Source organism: Bombus bifarius, unplaced genomic scaffold (genome assembly GCF_011952205.1).
Source record: "Bombus bifarius isolate JDL3187 unplaced genomic scaffold, Bbif_JDL3187 scf7180000007975, whole genome shotgun sequence".
NCBI lineage: Eukaryota > Metazoa > Arthropoda > Insecta > Hymenoptera > Apidae > Bombus > Bombus bifarius.
Genome location: NW_022884361.1, coordinates 1,269,712 through 1,289,547, shown reverse-complemented (window position 1 = coordinate 1,289,547; position 19,836 = coordinate 1,269,712). Strand labels below are relative to the sequence as shown.

The following is a 19,836-nucleotide window of genomic DNA, read 5'->3' as shown; positions in this document are numbered from 1 at the left end:
CGACAAACAAACACTGCAACGTGAACAAGCTAATACGAGTGAGTGGGTGGATGGACGGGAAGGAAAAATACAAGGGACGGAGTGACGAACGAAAGAAGCCAGAATTTACGTAACATCGACAAACATGGGAGAACGGTGGAATCTGATCGAATGGAAAAGGCTGTAAAATCGAATGGAATTTAATTTCGTGCCCGACATGCCGGAATTAACATTCTCCATGTTTATCGCACCGTATCGAGCCCATCTGATGGGATTTTATATTGTCGTGATCGCGGCTGTCCCCGGACCGTTAATTGCCCTACCGGTCGGTTCTTGCTCGCAATTAAGCAGATGCCGTATATCCAAAGGACACGCACCCCTCGCGAAAAAAGCCAGAGCTTTCGTTTATTAGTTCGTTTCGTTGGCTGAAATAAATATCCGATCGGTGTGTATTTCATTTCTGCTCTCTTCTTTATTTGGTTTTGTTTTATTAACTTTTTACTCTAAAGCGAAATAACGAGTGGTAGAGATCGTAGTTTCAATTTGATGAATGTAGATTCTGGTCGTTATAAAATTTACGTTGGGTTTCAATTGAACCCCTCAGTCGTCGAATTGATCCGCTTTTCATTGATTTTTTGACTTTTGGAAAACTTAACAGTGAACCTATTTTGTTAACGATATAATAGAAAGGAGACGCTTTTCAAGCATAACCAGCAACGTGCGTAAAAATTATTTTGGAATATGTTGTTTCAAAAGGGTCGTAGAATTTCACATCAAAAAGATTTGACAGCTGAAACGAGACTGTACCTTTTCTCGTTAAAATCTACAATAGCTATGGAATTTATAATCTAAAAAGTAAACCGAAGTCAGTATGACGTTTTGTATTTGTAACGTTGTCGAATAAATTTCAACTGCAGTAAGTTCTCTGGAATTTGTCGTGGATGAAACGATTGTATTGCGATGCAAATCCTTGTTTATGGAGACGTATTATTGCATCGCTTCAGTTGTAAATTCGAAGCTTCAGCGTGACCTCACAAATAGTGAACCTTGTGTTTTCTTCATTTTATTATTTTTAACTGTCTATTCTTCATTTATTATCGGATAATAAAAAAGTGTTGCCTTTAATACTATCCTAACTCATCAAAGAACGACAAATATCATTTATCTTGCTGCTTTATTTTATCAAATCAACGTGTAGAACGTGAAATGTCTGGTTTTTCAATCAGCAAATTATCGAAGATACCTTTCTTTAATTTTAATTATAAATCTGCTTCTTCGGTATCTAATTTATTTCTCAGAGGCTGTCAAATTACAATTATATTTAATATAGTAGAACAGAAACAGGTTTGAAGCTAATATTAAATTAATATTAGATTAATGTTAAATTAATATTAAATTGCTATTATAGAATAGTTCATTCGCTATTTAATAATATATATATGCTGATATTACATTATATTAGGAATATGCAAATAATAAATTGTTGTATAATTTCCAATCGTAAAACATTTGACAATTTGAGTTCAATGGAAAATTGCAGACACAATAGAATAAATAGAGAAAACGATGCATACGTTTGTATTTAAAGAATTTTGTTACGAGTTTTCAAAGATTGTATGGCATATGGTAACATTGTACGTTCTGTTTTGATGTTTAAAAGCATACGGATATTTCTGTAAGAGACCAATTTTACTCACAAATTTGTCAAATTAATTAATGTTATCCGGTTTGAAACAACAATTAAAGCAACAACATTGTACAATCTAGCACAATCTAACACAGGAAATGGTATTACTCCGGACAAAAACACGAATTTTAAAAAGTTCGAATTTAAATGAGCGGCCAGATAATAAATTGCTTACTGGTGGAATGAAAAGGCCGGACGACGTCCACTGAAACACGTAGCCAGCAGACTTTTTAATAAATGGTTAAACAAGCCTCTAAGCTGTAACACACCTATATACACTCGCCAGTAGTCGTCGATTGTTGTACGAACGCGTTCATATTAACTTCTACGGTCTGTGAAAAGTTAATAGGGAACATCGTTCTGCTGAATCAGCAACTTTTTAAAAATTCCACCTACTTTAGTGTTTTCTCTGGGCGAAACGCTCAAGCATCATAAAATTTTCATAATGGCGCATCCTTCGTGCCTTTCGCTGTACAAACGTGTCATATTTGTTTAAGAATAACTTATTTTTTTGTCATTAGAGAAAAAGAGAAAAAAAACACACAGATAAAAGCTAACTGAACTTTAAAGATCACAAATATCCGGTCGTTTTTCGTTATATATTTTTAATTAAGTATTATTCCCTAATTGTAAAAATTACATTGGCGTTTTGTTGATCTGTCTATCTTCTTAACTAATATTCTATTTGTGACAGCTGAGAATTTCAAGAAAATGGCTTTCGAGGTTGAGAAAAGGAAATTTCTACCAAAATACTTTTAACGAAATTCTAAATACAAAATAAGTTAGTAACAAAGCTAAAACGACTTACGACAGAGAATTGCTATTTACAAAATTCAAATTCTAAAAAATAAATAAGGTTATCGAAAATCACAGTCGTTAACATGATTTTTATAAACGCTCGAGTAACAAGCAAGCGTTTTAGAAATTCCAAAATGTTGTGTAAGCTAGCCGTAATACAGCACACAGCTAATTATTCATTTCGCAGTTTAATTACTCTATTGATCGTTCGGCCGTGTTTGCTTTCAATTATACAATACCGCTTCGGAAAGCGTTCTGTAGGCTAGCTAGATCTATTGTTAAACTCTGTATAATCTACGTGTTCCGTATATCTACATCGGGAAACGTTTGTTTTATAACTATATACGTACTACGACGTTATACTTTGCTCGTGTCTCCCAAAAACTCGTTAGATTGGAACTTTGTTTGACCATACTTTTCCAGTGTAAACGAAAGTGGCACGAAACACCATAATATTCGAAAAATTGTATTTGAATAAAATGACATGTCGGATAACAAAGCAATATACCGTTTGTTCTTTTTAAATTAATTACATCTTTAACAACGTGCCAAAAGCTTGCCGTACATCTCTATTTTCACTCTATCTATTTTCACAATAGGTGAAATTAAATGCGTTATCATCGAAATTCCCAGACAAATTGCTTCAAGTTACTGCCGACTGATTAATAACGAAATAATAATAGTGCTGATAATAATTGATATCGTTCGATATTCCACTATGTATCTTTCCATTTCTACCTCGAGGGAATAAAGGTATAGAACGCTAGTGCACCAATATAATTTTATTTCCGGAACGCGTTCCTTTCCAGTATCGCTTGGCGACGATTTAACGACGGTATAAGTTTCGCGACGAAACTCGAACGATCGGGAATTTGGGAAAACAATGGAGTTTTCGTGAAACTACGGTATACCCTCGCGATTATTGACATTTTAGAGCACCTTTCCTTGGATATTTGCCGAGTCTAATGGCCTGATCTATCTCGTGCCCCTGATACTGATCGTTTCATGGCGAAGAAATATGCAGTTTCGCCGAAACCAATAATTTATAAATTCAAATTCACCAGGTCAGGGTGAACCAGAGTGTTTTCTAAAAACTCTACGGTGCGCAAATTTTGAATACATCTTCAGTGCATGTGTCGATACCAGACTCACGTACTTCTACCAGAATTAATTCAAAACCTTTATCTTCTTTTATCCTTTTAATCCGTGAAAGGTTCGAGAAAGACGAAAAACGTGATGGTGCAATTTCAAAGAGACGCCCTTTCCCGATTAGTGATCTTTTTCTGCGATTCTCTTATCTTTGATAGTCAAATGTATTCCAGTTAGGAATCTTCGGCCAAAATCGACTTTACATTCGACGCTTTACACCACAGCCTATTTCGAATAAATTCTCTTTAAAGAAGTTCGTCAACATTATTAAAGCACAGATGAATACGTATAGGAAATATCAATGGTGAAAAGTTCTATAGATTCTTTGTAAAACGATTTGCAACAAAGATTTTATGACAGATTATTCACTTTAAAAGATCCACGCGTAATTTGGCCATTATAAAGGAGATTAGCGGTTTCAAAGCGCTGCGATAACTCACAGGACATACTATGAAATTGCTGGAGATCAATGAGCAGAGTTCGTAACGACGAATTTCGAGTTAAACGAACTGTTAGATATAAAACAAAACCAGTCGCAAGGCAAAGGATAGAGGAGGAAAAAAAGGAAAACGATGTCCTTCCTTTTTTCCTGCTCTTTTTGAGAAGTTTGGAATAAAGTTCAGCCGAAGCAGGGCGCGCCCTACTGCACCCAGTGGTGCCTTAAATTTATTTCTTAAGCCGACATCCTTCACAACTTCCGCGGGAATAAATCCGCGGCATTCAACCAATGGGGAATAGGACGAAAAATTAGCGTGGCCCAAATATAACTGCGCCGTGAGAAATTTATGACGGGACACGGCTTTTAGTTTCGTTTGTTCGCTCCTTTGAGACACGACCTTTCCCCAATTCGACGATTTGTTGCTTTGAAAATGCACCTTTTCACGCGACATGATCAATGCAATGAATTTGCTTGTTAATTGAGTGTATTCGGTTTATATTGTCTTTGCACTGTACGCTATACAAGTTTGAATATTCTCCTCTCCCGTCTTTGACAGTTTACGATAAATATTTTAGCATCCACTTATTAGGAATAAATTTTTCCGTGTTATATTACATTGATTTTGATATTTGTTAAAGATTTTTGATAAATTAATGTTTGCTGTTGCACGTTATACAAGTTCAAATACTCTTCTTTCACACGTTTAACAGTTCAGGATAAGTATTGTAGAAACAATTTATTAAGCCTATATATTAATTTTTTTTATTGTAATAGCTTAATTTTGATATTTGTACAGCCATTGATAAAGACTTTTGATAGTCTAATGTCCAAAATATATCTTTCAAATAGAAATTTTAATAAGATTGTGTTGATATTGATCCACCAAATCAAACAATTTTCGTATTTTTTATACCAGATAAATGACAACATACGCTTAAGCACTGTTGTTTTATATACTGTTTAAGTGTATGCGTAAGTATATGCCGTTCTATGTACAACAATCATATTTACTATATATCCTTCTTAATACCTGTATCAAAATATTAATTAATATAAAACACATAGGAATGCACGAAAGACGATCAATCATCTTTTTCGTTTTCTACCATCTTCTCTGACAGCTGTTAATAACACTTTAATAACTCTAAGGATTAACCAAAAAGAACTCAGACTTAGCTTCCTTCATTCACTTTTATCCACAAAATAAAACCTTCGGTAAAGTGTTACAATTGTCTGCCTATGATTCTCCAATAATCACAACCTCGTTCGCAGGAAATACGTGAAACTCCGTTACGCAACGTCTCATAAATGTCATCTCTGCGCTCAATTCCAATCAGTGGTGCAACAAAAACACGTTTTCATAATAAGGGTTGACCGTTTTCTCTGCATCTGACAGGAACGGTTCAATTAAGAGTCTTAAATCTGCAAGCGGATTATCCAGGTAACCAAAACGCTGACCTGCTCTTTATGCGTTTCCTGAAGGCAAACGAATTAATTGCACTCTACGTATCGCAATGTGCGCCAGCTCATGTTGCACGGCTTATGCGTGTACATGCGCGAGAATTTGTGTGTATTGCATGCACTGGTATGCAAACATACGGACACAAAGATGGATATAGTAGCTGGATATAACGCGCGTTTTTATTAAAATTTATATCGCGCACCCGGGTTCGCAGCGATGTAATAAGGAGACCACGGGACCATTTATTAGCGAGAACCTAATAAACCCGTTATTAACTAACATCGGCGTTACCTTAATCACAAGCCAACGTTATGAGCGCTGCTTGGTCCCCCTACTTGCTTCGAATGCGATTTTCTTGGAAATATCCGAGATAAATGTATCACGATTTTGCATGGATAATGTTGATTTATCGTCGCCCTTATCGAGAGGCAACGATTCTTCCAAGTTTCACTCGGATCGACGTTCGATCGAGGGATCCATGGTGGTTCCAGGATATTTGTAATTCTGTTGCTCGTGGTCGGAGTTTGGCAAAAAAACGCTCGGAAGCTCGCGTCACTTCCGTTCAGGATCGATGGGATTTTTGCTGAAAATGTTCGTCGATGCATATCAAAATGTGCGTGTGCTTTTTGTTTTCAAAATTTGAGATTTGCACGTGAATGCGCACAAGGAAACTACCGTATATAAATTTTTATAGAAATGTTGTAGATGTACGAACGAATATTGCTAGAAACTTCGAAATGTTGTATTATGTATTTTTTCATAATTTGCATTCTCAAATTGTTTTGGTCAAATGTTAAACTTTAATCGCAAGTGGTTTTAATATTAAGTTACTATTAAATAGATAATTTGTAACAACGTGTCTTGTAAAATTTCGTTCATTATTAGTAGTTTGTATAATAGACAGGCGAATGCTATTCCATTGGCTATTTTACAATTGTGCGTTATTTAAAAAAGATATAGCGAACAGCATATTGTAAAATTTTTCAAAGAACGTCTGTATTCCATCGGAATTGATGATAATCAGTTTTTGTATAAATCAGCGACGAAAATCATCGACGAGAGTAGAATAAAATCACGTAGGAATTATTTGAATCAGAAATATACGTTCTCGAGTATTTTTTTAAACATTTACTGTAAAAAAACGATACGTTTTATATGCAGGAACTAAAATAAATTCATCCATTTCGAAAAGTTTGGAAACGCATGCGGAATATTTCCAGATTTTTCAAAAATCATAGGCGCGGATGGAGAACAAAAGTCGTGAAGATTTTGGGTTCGGCTTAGTGAGAAACCTTTGGTTACTCGACAAACCAACATGATTTTTGTTCTTAAAAATACGTTGAAAAATTGTAGTATTCGCAGCACTATGATAATCTATGTATATATTTTTATTTGCTTCTGATACCAGAGATCTTTTTCTATCAAAGATAGATACATATATCTTCTAATATAGTAAATTGTTTTTACTTTGACAAAACAATACAGAAGTTATATTGATCAATTGTATAAATTCAAAAATATAATCATAAGTATTATACCACAAAAGAAATATCGTTTTTATAAATCTTATTCTATATCTAGTCTACTACTACTTATATCAACTTCCTGGGATAAGAAAACTTATAGAAGTAAGTCATCTGTTTCTCGAATGTTAAACGTTAATCGTGTACCTATGCGATGAAATTAAAAAGTTCACAAAGAGCCAAGACGATCAGTTCTGATTCATTTCTGAGATCAGTTCTGATTGATGATTCATTCCTGAGAGAGCCACAAGTCATTCAGATCTACTATTCATCAGTAAGCCCGGATTTTCACAAATCTTCCACGTGTTATTTTTCATCGCTTAGCGCTTAATCACACAATCCGATAACTAAACTGCGCATTTCCTTTCCGAAACTGCCCCCAAAAGGTAGAAGCCAGCATCCAATCCAATTATTAAAACCAATATTCATCGACATAGCGCAAATTACACGGAAAAATCGAAGCGGAAGCGTTGTTCCATCGGATGTTTCACGCGGTGTAAAATATTTCAATATTTTGCCAGGCAGTTTCTCCCTGCCGAAACGTGGGTAAGATCCGAACGATCCGCTCTCGTATTCCGCTTCCCGCCCCGATACTATAATTTCGGCAATTTAAATGCATGTGCATGCGACTCGATAGACACGGCCCGATATCTCCGGCTCCGCGTCTACGCATTTACGTGCGTGGCATCGAGCGTAACCGGGATCAACGTGAGATATCGTAATGAATTGTATCGATTCGACGTTGGGGCTACGCCACAGCGTTTCGCCTCTGTCTGAATATTTATACTTTCATTATTGCGAAACACACGGAGAATTGGCCGAGCGTTCATAACGAGTGCACGCGTCGGCGACGCTCAACCAGGGAAATCGAACTGTCTGACCGGATCGATTTGATCGCAGTTATCTCTCTTTGTTGCGCTCGCTGTCTGACCCGCGAGTATTATATTCTCTCGCGATACATCGGGAAACGTCAGCGTGACGTGGCTGGTAATCGTGTCACGGAAAATTGAATAGGATATTTGTGTGCCCTGCTTCCATCTAGTCGCTTTTTTGGTTCGATTCCAAGGCATTTTCTTCTTCATTATAAATTTTCTTCTAAACCGTGTGATTTATCTGCAGCTAAAATCGACGAATTATTTGGATGTAGTAATTGCTTATAATTAGAACATTTTCAGGCACTTTTTATGTATACGAAACATAATGAAGTTTCATTAGCACTGTAACAAGACGGTACTCGTGAATCTATCAGTACAAAATTGAAACGGATCTGAAAATGTATATAAAGGTTGTAAAATATTTATTGGAAGCATACACTTCGAAAGGATCGTTATAGTATTGGAACAGTCAATTATTCGTTATATTAATAAGCTACGATATTTAATGAAATACCAATGAGAGATTAATTTAAGGCATAATGTCTTATAACTTCTGTATACATTTTCGAATTCGTTTCAAATTTTATCATTATAATTAGGGTAGTTGCGTCTCATTACAATGCTAACGAAACTTCAAACCGTTTCGTATAATGTACGTAAATTTATCCATAAAAAATTCTGTGTAATTTCGAATAATTTCGTGAGCCGCTATAAATGTGCACGATAGAGTAACTCTGATTGGGGTTAGGAATGAAACGTAATGGTTTTCTGTTGTCGACTTGTATTCTTATATTGTTCTATACATAAAAAACACTTTAATATAGTCAAATTCTACTCCTCTTAAATGCGCATAGTACTTACTATAAAGCACCACAAGAAATGTCAATTTTTTTTACTGTACACTACCTAAGACTGTACCTACCATAAGAAAATCCCGTTACGTTTCAATTCTATTAACTATACGTTCAACCTACTATAGAAACACCTCATGAAATTTCAATTCTGTTAACTATACATTGTACCTACTATAGAAATACCCCATGAAATTTCAATTCTCTTAACTATACATTCAACTTACTATAAAAGCGCCCCATGAAATTTCAATTTTATTAATTTCTATTAACTACATTCTAACTGTTACTAAAAAAAACCATGAAAATTCAATTCTACTAACTTGTAGTAACCGTACATGGTAACTACTACAAAAAATTTCATGAATTTTCAGTTGCACGAATTAGCGACCATTCGAACCTTTCGAAACTTCACGTTACACCCTTTTCTATGACATATTCATTAACTGACCACCACTTTCCCACTTCCTACTGATTCTAACTTTCGCCGTGTCTTTGGTGTTTAGCAGAAAATTCAAATATTAGCGTGAGAACAACAGGCTAGGCGACTTAGGTTTCTTCGTGGCAAACAGAGAAAACGCGTTGCGCATACGAGCCCGTTTCCGTGTGGGAAACATTGTCCACCGGAAGTTTGGTCTACTAAAGTTATACAGAAACTGCCGTCAATCGTATTTCAAAACTTGCCACTTAGTTCTAGACTACTGCCTGGAACAAACTGGACAACGACTGTCGCGTCTTTCTCTCTCTTTCTCTCTCTCGCCGGGGCTGTTCAAGCCGAGAAAAGTGTGCCGTTTGTATACGCAAAAGTCCATTAGAATATTTTACGCGTGACCTAGAAAAGAGTAACGCTCCAAACTACCTATTCCCTGTTGTCTCAAGAATCGCCTCCATTCCGCTTCCGCTTTTTTTTTTCAATCTGTAAAACACGAATCGATTGTTGTACACGCGAATTATTTCCGATACACTCGTCAAACTTTGCTTTTTCGACTGGTCATTCGTTTGAAGTTTTCTTCTTTTGGGGGTTGCATGATTTTTTGCGTTTGAAAATCATTGGTAAAAATAAAACACACTGGTCGTATATTCGTTTCCGATTTTGATTGTTAGCCAGCAACTGGAAAGATTAGTTTCGTTTCCATGAATTTTTATTTTGCAGCTTTCGCTTCATTTCGTTTCTACAATTTTTAAAACCTTACGTTACTTTTAAACTGCTTCGTTTGCTTATTTTACATTCGCAAGGATATTTATAATTGAAAAAGATCAAAGAAAGATTATACTTTCCTTTTTACCGACTGAAAGAAAAAGAAAATACAGATTTCTATATTCAATACTAAATGAAAATAATATTCTGTTTGAACAACAATTTGAAACGAATGTTTCTAATGCACAGCGTTAGGATTGCATTTTTATTTTAAAAATAAGATTCCATTACCAGAAGAAGCAAATGTTAATGAATTTCAGCTTCATAAGCGGGATCATTCTCTCCTTTATCTTGGAACAATTTCCCTATTTTCTTTTACCTCTGACTTTCTCGTGCCTGACTCTTGATAAATATTTACTGCCGTTCTCTCGGAATTGCTTATTCAGATGAATTATTGTTCAGACTGATCGACAAACGAAGTACTGTTTCTCGGCAAAATGGCTCCGTAAAACCGCATTTTTTATCCTGTTATTCCTTTTGATTCATTTTCATTCTCTCTACTTAGACATTTACAGTAGCAAATTCAGTGACTTTTAATAAGTTACTGAACATATCGAGTAGACGAATTCAAGAAATTGTATCTACATTTAGAGGCAAAAATCCTGCAAAATTTTTAACCCATCGCGTAACCTTTCTCCCGGAGGCTTTAATTTTTATCTAAAAAGACAGGTACTCAATTTACTTAGCATTAGCAGAATTCTCAGTCAATCTTGCGTTAAAATTACCTCAATGGTTAAGAAGAGGACAAAATTCACAAAATGCGTGAAATGAAACTGAAATGTACATTCTTATGATTCTATTTGTAGTCCTACATTCTTCCCATAAAAATCTTTTCGCCAAGCATAGTAGAAATACTTTCCTCGAGAAAACCACTTTCGCTATCGGAAAATCGGAATTCCGACGAAATTAGGAATCGTACGCAAAGTTCCAGCGTTTATTGCGCCCCGAGCTAAAATCCTCCATTTTTTTTGTTTTGTTTTGTCTTCATAAAACATTTGCGTTAGGGTTCGGCGTTCGAGCATTATGAGAGGGAAAGCGGCAAGAACAAAGAACAGGTAATAAAGAGCGACATTGGGAGGTACGTGATCGAAGGGAACAGACAGAACGTCGCTACAATGGGCGCATTCAAATGCAGGAACAATAGCTGAATTCTGTCTGGAATCAATTTCCTCTCTAGTCGAAATTACAACGGTGAATCTACATTTATTTAGGCCGCTGCAACAGGATGGCCCCGGACAAACAATAATCTCGTAATTATGCAAGATTCTACATACGTGGACTCGATTGTATCGCGCAATTTCCCCGTTTGCATTCTTCTCAATTAGCAAAAATGGGGCGCGCCCAGCATTTTACTTTAGTTTTTATCTGTTCGTACCTTTTTAATTTGAGTCCCATTGCTTCTTTTAATAGACATATTCAGTGCTTGTTGAAAAGTGACAACAGCAATATGATATTCCTTTGTCGAGTAAGTTCGTAATGTATTACAAGATGAAAGTTCATACGACAACAATTAAGCCATCAGCGTGTAATAAAGTCGTCTGTAACTTCCATGAGTCGTCGACGAGCTATTATATCTTCCATTAAATCGTCACTCTCGCGTCTGGTTCGAAAGACGAAGAGAAGGGTGTCACATCGAACGAATCTCACTTTTAACGAAAGCAAAAAAAAAAAAAAAAAGATTCTGTCCAGCGTAAAATGCACTTTTTTCTTTCCCAGGATGAATTGAAAACATCGTCGATTACACATACTCTTTGCGACATTTATGCAATCCGGATTATAATTCGTGATATTCTAACTGTAACGAAATAATTGCTCTTCTTTGTAAGTATTCATTCAGAATAATACTATAAACATATAAAAATCATGCAAGTGAAAATGGAAGGAAATTTTGAAAGGAATATATTCTCTAAAACGCTACGATAAACTTACAAAAATTTCCGAAAGAAGAAAATACAAATTGGTTAAAGAATTGATCAAGTAAACTTAATTACGTTCGATTGTTTTTTTGCGAATATTTGTTCAAAAGAGTTTTATAACAAATGCTCTCTATGACATCTGTACGAACCTTGTTATAATTTATATCATTTTAATTCCGCTGAAATGTTTCCTATTCTTTGAAGATATATTTGCAAAATAATACTAACTAGGGAAACTGAAACTAGGGAAGAAGTATTGGAAAGAGTCGATTGAAGGAAAAAGAGACACGAGTCTGTCGAAAGGGATCCTCTGAATACGTTCGGAATCGGAACACATCCGAGAAACGAATAATGAAATTCTATTTTTAATAAACTTTTCTTTTAATGATATACTCGTTTGTTTTATATCAACGGTTCAAGTCACGACGCAGCGGCGCTGTTCTATAACCAGAAATTCGGTTTTGTTCCCGTTTAATAGGATTTTTCTTTTGTACGGCAAATTAATAGCCGACCCTCGACGATTTTACTTAGGAAAAATGTATTTTAAGTTCATTAGAATCTATAATTCTATCCGAGATTCAGGATAAAAAATTCTTTTCTTTGGACCATTAACATTTTCGATATTAAAATTCTCTAAAACTTCGTTCAGATGTTTTTTACATCGTTAAATTTTATTAATAATATACGTGAGAGATTAATATCTTGTAATATCTTGTAATTGTGGAGATTTTCAGACCTTTCGTCTAACCATATTTTCCCAAAATAATACTATATATACTTGAAAAAATCGTAGAAAAGGATATAAAAGGGAATTTTGGGAGAAATATATTTTCTAAAATGCTATTACAAACTTATCATTAATTGTAATTAAAAGTCTCGAAAGAAAAGAGAAATAATTTGTTGAAGAATTGATCAAGGAAACTTAATCGCATTGAATTCTCCTCATAAATATCTTTGTGGAATAGCATTATTTCTCTACAATAACGTTTATTAAAAATACTTATTTTATTTGACACTATATGACACTAAAATGTTAGAAGATCGTAGAAATTATATTTCCATTGAATTATTTTATTCGATTGTATTTTCACTAAAATGTACAAAGTATGTGAACTTTATTGGAGAATCTTTTTGTTAGTGATATAGTAATATTCGTTTCCATAGAAAATGTTTTCGTTATCCTACCACCCCAATTTTCACGTCTTTTTTTCTTTTTTATTTTTACCCTGATAGAACAACGTAGACGACAGCTCGAGGCAACTATAGCGTGGATCCCTCATGTTTAACCGCAAATCTCGCGAAAATTGGAATTATAATTGGATAGGGCGGAACAATAATTTCAGCTCGTGCCGCCATTTATTCGTTCGATTTCTCGTTCTCGGTCGTATGAGTCGCTGGTCCATGTTCATATAAATTACGTATGTTTGTGGAACATGTGCCTTCGAAGAACGATAGCTGGCCGAGTAATTATCATTATCGACCGGTGCAGGAGTGTGGACAAGTTAATACCTCAGTCCAGACCTAGGGATTCTGTTTTATTTCAATTATAATTCAGAAATTGAAACGACAATAGAAACCTAAGAATCGATGATGTTCTACATAAGGTGGTAGCGTTCGAATAGTTTGATCGTGAAGTTGAAAGAGGATGAAGATAAAGATGGAATTAAATCTTGTTAGGATTGCGAAAAGATAATTAATTTTTTTCTAGCAACTCCATGTATACCATATATCAAGAGACCTTTTACAGAAAACTTTTGAAGTTTCGTTAGTATTGTATACGAGATCATAATTGTACGAGTAAAGTTTGAAACCGATCTGAAAACATCGTAGCGAATCACGTACGTAAAAGCTACAAGATTTGTATTGCAAACGAAAAGAAATATTTTACTTTCGGTCAATTCTACTTTTATATTATTTTAATTAATAACTCTATAATAATTTAATCTAAGAATTCTATACATAAAATTATCACAAGAATTATTAACTGACTTGAAGTAATGGGACATTTTGTGCGGATATGGTTTTCCTCGATAACCAATAATAATATTTTCGCCGGCTGCCGGATAATTTTTAAATAAACTAATTTCACGTTTCCTATCATACAGTTTCTAAATATTTCAGAAAGCTGATTTATATTATATATTTGACACCCTTTTCTCGTTCATTCTCAACAATTCTATACGTGCTCCGTAATATTTAGGTCAGGGCTCTGTTTATCGTTGCATTTCCAAAACATTTGCGAGCCAGGGAAAATAATAAATGAATAGCAGAATGACGATAGAACTGGAGAATTTTAAATAAAATCCTAAAACACAATGGTCCTCTATAAATAAAAAGTCGAAAGTTCAAGTGTGTCTCGTAATTAAACATTTCCTAAAGATATATTTACTTAATGATTAAAAGACCAGCGACGTATATCGTTTGAAACCTTCGCACAGCCTTGCTCACACAAAAGGAAGGTAATTTTTCATTAATTAAAACGCTGCAAGGAACTTGCTGCCCGGATTATCGCCAAGACAAACGAAACTTTGCGGAGCTTCTTTCTTTGCAACAGTTTTTAGTGATAACATTTTCTGTTTATTCCTGAAAATTCTTAGTGGGCAAAAGTGAAGTTTTCTTTCTTTGTTCAAACACGGAGAACATCCATTTTATAGGTAACGAGAAATATCTATTCGTTTGTATCGTCTATACAGACGATTACATAGCGTTTCAATCGTAAGTTTCGAGAAGATACGAAAGAGAAAAAACGTGGATGGTACCGAGGAAGTAAAGTGTCAAAGAGGATTTTACATGCTGTCGTTGCCTCTAGTTTAAATCTACTTTCTTTGGCCGCTCATTCTTGACAAACTTCTCCGTGGGGTTTGTACACAGAAGCTTATGCTCACAGCACGGTGTAAAGCGACATAAGTGCCATTCTCCCTTGCAAGTCAGACATGAGATCTGCTTGCTAGACAGCAAATTTAAAAGCCGATGAGAGAGGAAAAGAATAGCGGACGTAGCTATCTCCGAGTTTCAAAGACACTGTACCCTGTTTTCTTCCGATTAACGTTAAAATTGCTGAAGATTCCTTCTGGAATCGTTAAGGATTAAATTTATTATGATAAGAACTATCAAGGAGATTAATTGATATTGCTGACGATTAGCGTTAGTATTGCTAATGATTAACGTTCGAACTTCTGGCGATTAACGTTAATCTCGATAAAAACAGATATTGCAGTTGCTAATGATTAATATTAGAATTTCTAATAATTAAAGTTAAAAGTGGTAATAATTGATATTAGATTTCCTAAGGGAACTTTCACGAAAATATCACAGATTAAAGTAATTATTCGAAAATAATTTACAAACTGTTCGCTTCATCGGTAATTTTCATACGAAACACTCGACTGGAAGTTGAACATTTCTCTCCAAATTTTCGTTCCACAGAACTCTATCAAGTTACGATTGTATCAAAACGATAGAGTTATCACAGAAACTCGAATTAAAGTTATTAACCGTGACATTTTACTATTTCTTAGATTGGAGTTAGGCAGATTGTTTTGTAATTCCATTTCCCTAATACATTTGCGACACTAGGCACTGCTGTTAATTCAAAAAGTCGCACAGTTGCATTTTTTATTCGACTCGAAGAAAAGCACGCCGTTCCATATCTTCGCGAAAGCATCACAAGTGGGATTCGAAACAAAGTCAAAAAACTAATTAAGCAAGAAGATATGGAATAAGTTGGCAGCCGGTACCCGACGATGAGAATTCAAGCGGCAACTTATGGGAAACGAGATTGTTCTACTCAATAGAAACTTGTTGTGTACTTTTAGCGAAACTCCTGATGAAAAGATGATCGTTCCAGCCGAACGAAAAGTCTCGGCGAAATTAAACGTTACCTCCTGAAAGTAAAACCTTGTGATCGTTGACTTTTTCGGCCTTAATTTCGCGTCGACCGATCAACGGAGGTAGGAAAATCATCGCGGTCCAATTTTTTACTAATTAAAAAACTTGAAATTGTAACGAACGCTTATCAAACATTCAACTTTATAATTTAATCACGCCGGCTAAACTTTCGCCCTATCGCAATCTCGTCCAACTTTCAAGAATACAAAAATTTCAATACAAACACTTCCGATCGAATTCCATCGATAAAAATCCCTTTTTGAATTGGAAAACTCGCAATCTCTTTTCAACGAGATTCCACGGGAAAATTCTACGATGCTTCCATCCATATCAAAAATTTCACTGCTCTGCGAGTTAGAGAGAGAAAAGAGAGAGGGAGAGAAAAAGACTAAAATGAATAGTAAAAATGTGAAACATCGCGTTAAATGAAATTTCACGCGGAAGTAAACGAGATTTCTTGAATGAAAAGTAGATCGACGATCGGTAATTAACGCACCTTCGAAATTAGCAACTGACTGGTGCAAATTCGCCAGATATCAAAGTCAATCCAACGCGTTAGAAGATGTTCGAGAACCGGCATAATCGGAAGAGGGTTACCGTTAGCTCGTTAGCTTAATGATCGCGCAGACTTCCGTTGAAACACACAACCTGCTTCGAAGGAAACTTGGTCCTGTTTCGCGGCCGAACAGTGCGTCGGTTGATGATAACGAAACGCTGAATTAACTGGTTTACTCGTTTGCCATGATTCCCATTGGTAATAACAGGAAATGAAATACGCGAACGATTCGATATGTCGTTTCCTATTGGAGGAAGCTCTCCCGACGCTGTGCGTCGCGACGTTTCTCTTTTCTCGACGGAGGCTCCTCTTTTCCTATTAACGCGTAACCATGATTTATATGCATGGTTTTTCCAAAGATTTATAAAAGATTTATAAGCAAAAATATATAAGAATATACGAAGACACAGAAGATAATATTAGAAACTCGCTTCATTTCTTTCGGCATTTTTTTTTTTTTTTTTTTGTTCTATTTAGACAAGGTTGATTAGTTGTCTATATTACACGGTGACCACACGAATCACCCGTGTTATTGATTTTCTTGCAAAAATTTCGTTGATGCATAATTTAAGCTAAAATATAGATTTTTAAATTAAGGCAGCATATTTATAGTCGTTCCTAAAAGACACCGTGCAAAGCAGAAATTCGAAATCCTCGCTGAAAGGAATTTGTATTGCTATTTAGAAATGTCATTTATTACGAATAAAACTTGGAAGGATGGAGGGAGTTTCAAAATTTTAGCCCGTTTCGAACTGGAATATTCTCGCGTGTGTTTGTCATTGCTGATGGAAAATGTAATGAAGAAAATGAAAAAGAACTCACCTCGACGACGTAATGAAGCCCCGAAAGTGTCATTCTGGCCACAGAATCTTTTCGTCTGACTGGTTGCTGCCATCTCCTCAATGTAACACCCTAAATAAAAGCACTTATTATTTCCACAGGAAATGTTATCCGCTAAAGAGTTACACGAGTGGTTTTAACAGGACCAGCCAAGGATAAAGGTTTGAGGAAGCGTGTTAATTAAAATTCTGCGAGCAAGTAAAGAGAAACTCCGCTTTTCATTAAGGAAATTAAATACAATTAAACGAATTCATTAATGAAAATCGGCGGAACGGAAGAGCAAAGTGGTTCCTTTGAGGGAACGCGATCGATACCATATCCCTTCGTACGTTCGATAAAGAGAATTCGCGACGCTCTGTATTTTTATCTGGTGTCGAGGAAAAAATATGCTCGATATATTTCGGTTGACACAGTTTCGCGAGGACCGTGAACGAAACTTTCTTATCTTCGCAGAACACCAGAAATTGTATGTCGCAAAAAGTGAACAGAGTTTCCTTTTAGATTACACGACTTGACCAAATACGTCGTGCCTTCGTCGCGAAAAACTTTTAATGGAAATAATTTTATACCGATAAACGCGCCTACGACGAATTAACCATCGTTGAGTTTTATGTATATAAGTATCGGATATACCACGAAACGCTTATAAGTCCTTTGATGAATTTTATCGACAGTTGCAGTAGAAATAATATAAATTAAAATAGTTCTTTGTTCTTTGGTCAATTTTCCTCGAATATGCGCTTTGATAAATTTCAATTGCATTAAAGATATTATGCATTAACGTAGTTCTAAAGATTGGCATTTCTTTTCTTTAATATAAACGAAGCATAATTTCAAGAAGAAGAATTAAGGAACGTACGAAAAAGGAATTACAAGGAAAGGAAAGAATATAAATAGTAATTTTATTAAAATCTGCATCTCCGGATTTGTTACGTTCATTTGGGTTGCAAATTTATAAACCTTTGTATATAACAACAAAAATCGCAGAAAAATAAATACTGTAAATCAAATAGATACAGCATGTTAGAAAAAGGAGACTAGAATTTTAAGAGCTCGTGGCATTTATCGAAAAATGTCACATAGAGTAAACGTGAAAATTGATTAATCGCGACACCTGTCGTCGTTACTGGCGTGTTATTATGTATTGCGCCATAACCGCCGGGCACCGGAATGGCTTTCGTTCTTCTTCTTTTGACAGCCAAGCGATACACAAGTGAGACGCGTTGTGCGAAATACGTATATGGATCGAATATAAACGAAATATAGACAAAAATGTGGGAAAAATGAAGTTCGGGTAATATTGACTTACTACGTACTTTATATCTTTTCAATCACTTTTCGATTATTATTGCGATACACAGTAGCGACTATGAAAAGTAATCTGTACATATTCTTGTTTTCCAATGGAGAACTTTTTTATCAGGTTCCACATTCAATTTTTATAGCATTGAATTTTCGTAGTTGTACGAAAGTATTGCAAAATGATATCAAGCTTGACATACGTAAACTTAATCAATATAAGTATACAAATGCTGTGATATATTAACGATGTACAAATACCTTTCCTAGTCACGGTATGTGTAGGAGGTTTTGAACAAACCTTGTGTCTTCAAGGTGCACATTTGCTTTTCACTCACATCGTATTACTTCTTCTTGTTAAATGACAAGGAGTAGAATAAAAATACTTAATCGATATTGGGAGCTTTTCATTTTCATTCCAGGTATACTATTTTTCTACTATTTTTCTTTGTACATGCCTGACGTAACTTCTGTAAAGTTTTTTCAACTTTCACGTATTAATAACCTGCTGACTTACTTCTGGCACCTCGGTAGTATCTGGCACGTCCCTGGTAATATCAGGATCCGGCGGTCTGTGTTCCGGAACAAGGGCACCGTATTTCCTCGATGCCATTCTTCGTCTTCGATCCAACCATCTTTGTCTCTCCACAGCCTCGGACTCCTCGTCCACGCCGAAGAATTGTGCTGTTTCGCGTCTGATGTAGCTGAAACAGAAAATAAAGCACCGTTCGAGTTATTCGTTCAACAAAATGTATTTACACCGCGCGTTCCATCCACGTTCTTCTACCACGTAATAAAAAGGAGAACAACGAACGTTACACACGAATTCGATTAATGTAGTAAGAATGTCTGTGAACTACTACGTGGATGGTACATTGGATGTATTAGATCACTTGGAATTCTGATAGAATTTACGTCGAAGTAATGGTCGATCGAGAATTGAATTCAATCTTAAATAATTGGTATGTTTGCTACCATAGCGAATTTGATAGAATATATTTCGTAATATAATATATATTGTTATAACATATTAAAAATGTATATAACTGATACAGAATCTTTGCAAAAGAAAACAATCTTTTTTGAAAATTATAAAACTCAATTTATAACTTCAGCGTCGATTATAATGTATATAGTACTATAATGGTTAAAGCGATTATAGGCGATATATTGAGAAAAAGATAGTAACTACTTGCGATTTATATTACTTTAATCAAAATGAATTGAGTATGAGGTGCGTTGATGAACTCCATAAATTGAACAGAACAGTGTTATGTTAAACCCTTAGAAGTCTTCTTTTTATCATCCTCTTGCACTAAACGAACTTACGCAAGTTTCGATTAGTTCTTAATTTCATTACATAAGTACACAATTAA

The 19,836-nt window shown here is 35.2% G+C and overlaps 1 protein-coding gene across 4 annotated transcripts in view; it reads right to left on the bottom strand.

Moving 5' to 3' along the window:
• Window positions 1–19,836, bottom strand: part of LOC117204011 (inactive rhomboid protein 1) — a 301,261-nt gene that overhangs the window by 22,127 nt on the left and 259,298 nt on the right. For all 4 annotated transcript variants that reach the window (XM_033440981.1, XM_033440982.1, XM_033440984.1 and 1 more), the window contains exons 6-7: window positions 18,978–19,164; window positions 17,144–17,233 (exon numbers count right to left, since the gene is read on the bottom strand). In XM_033440981.1, coding sequence (XP_033296872.1) covers window positions 17,144–17,233; window positions 18,978–19,164 — 277 coding nt within the window. The remainder of the gene's footprint in view (window positions 1–17,143; window positions 17,234–18,977; window positions 19,165–19,836) is intronic.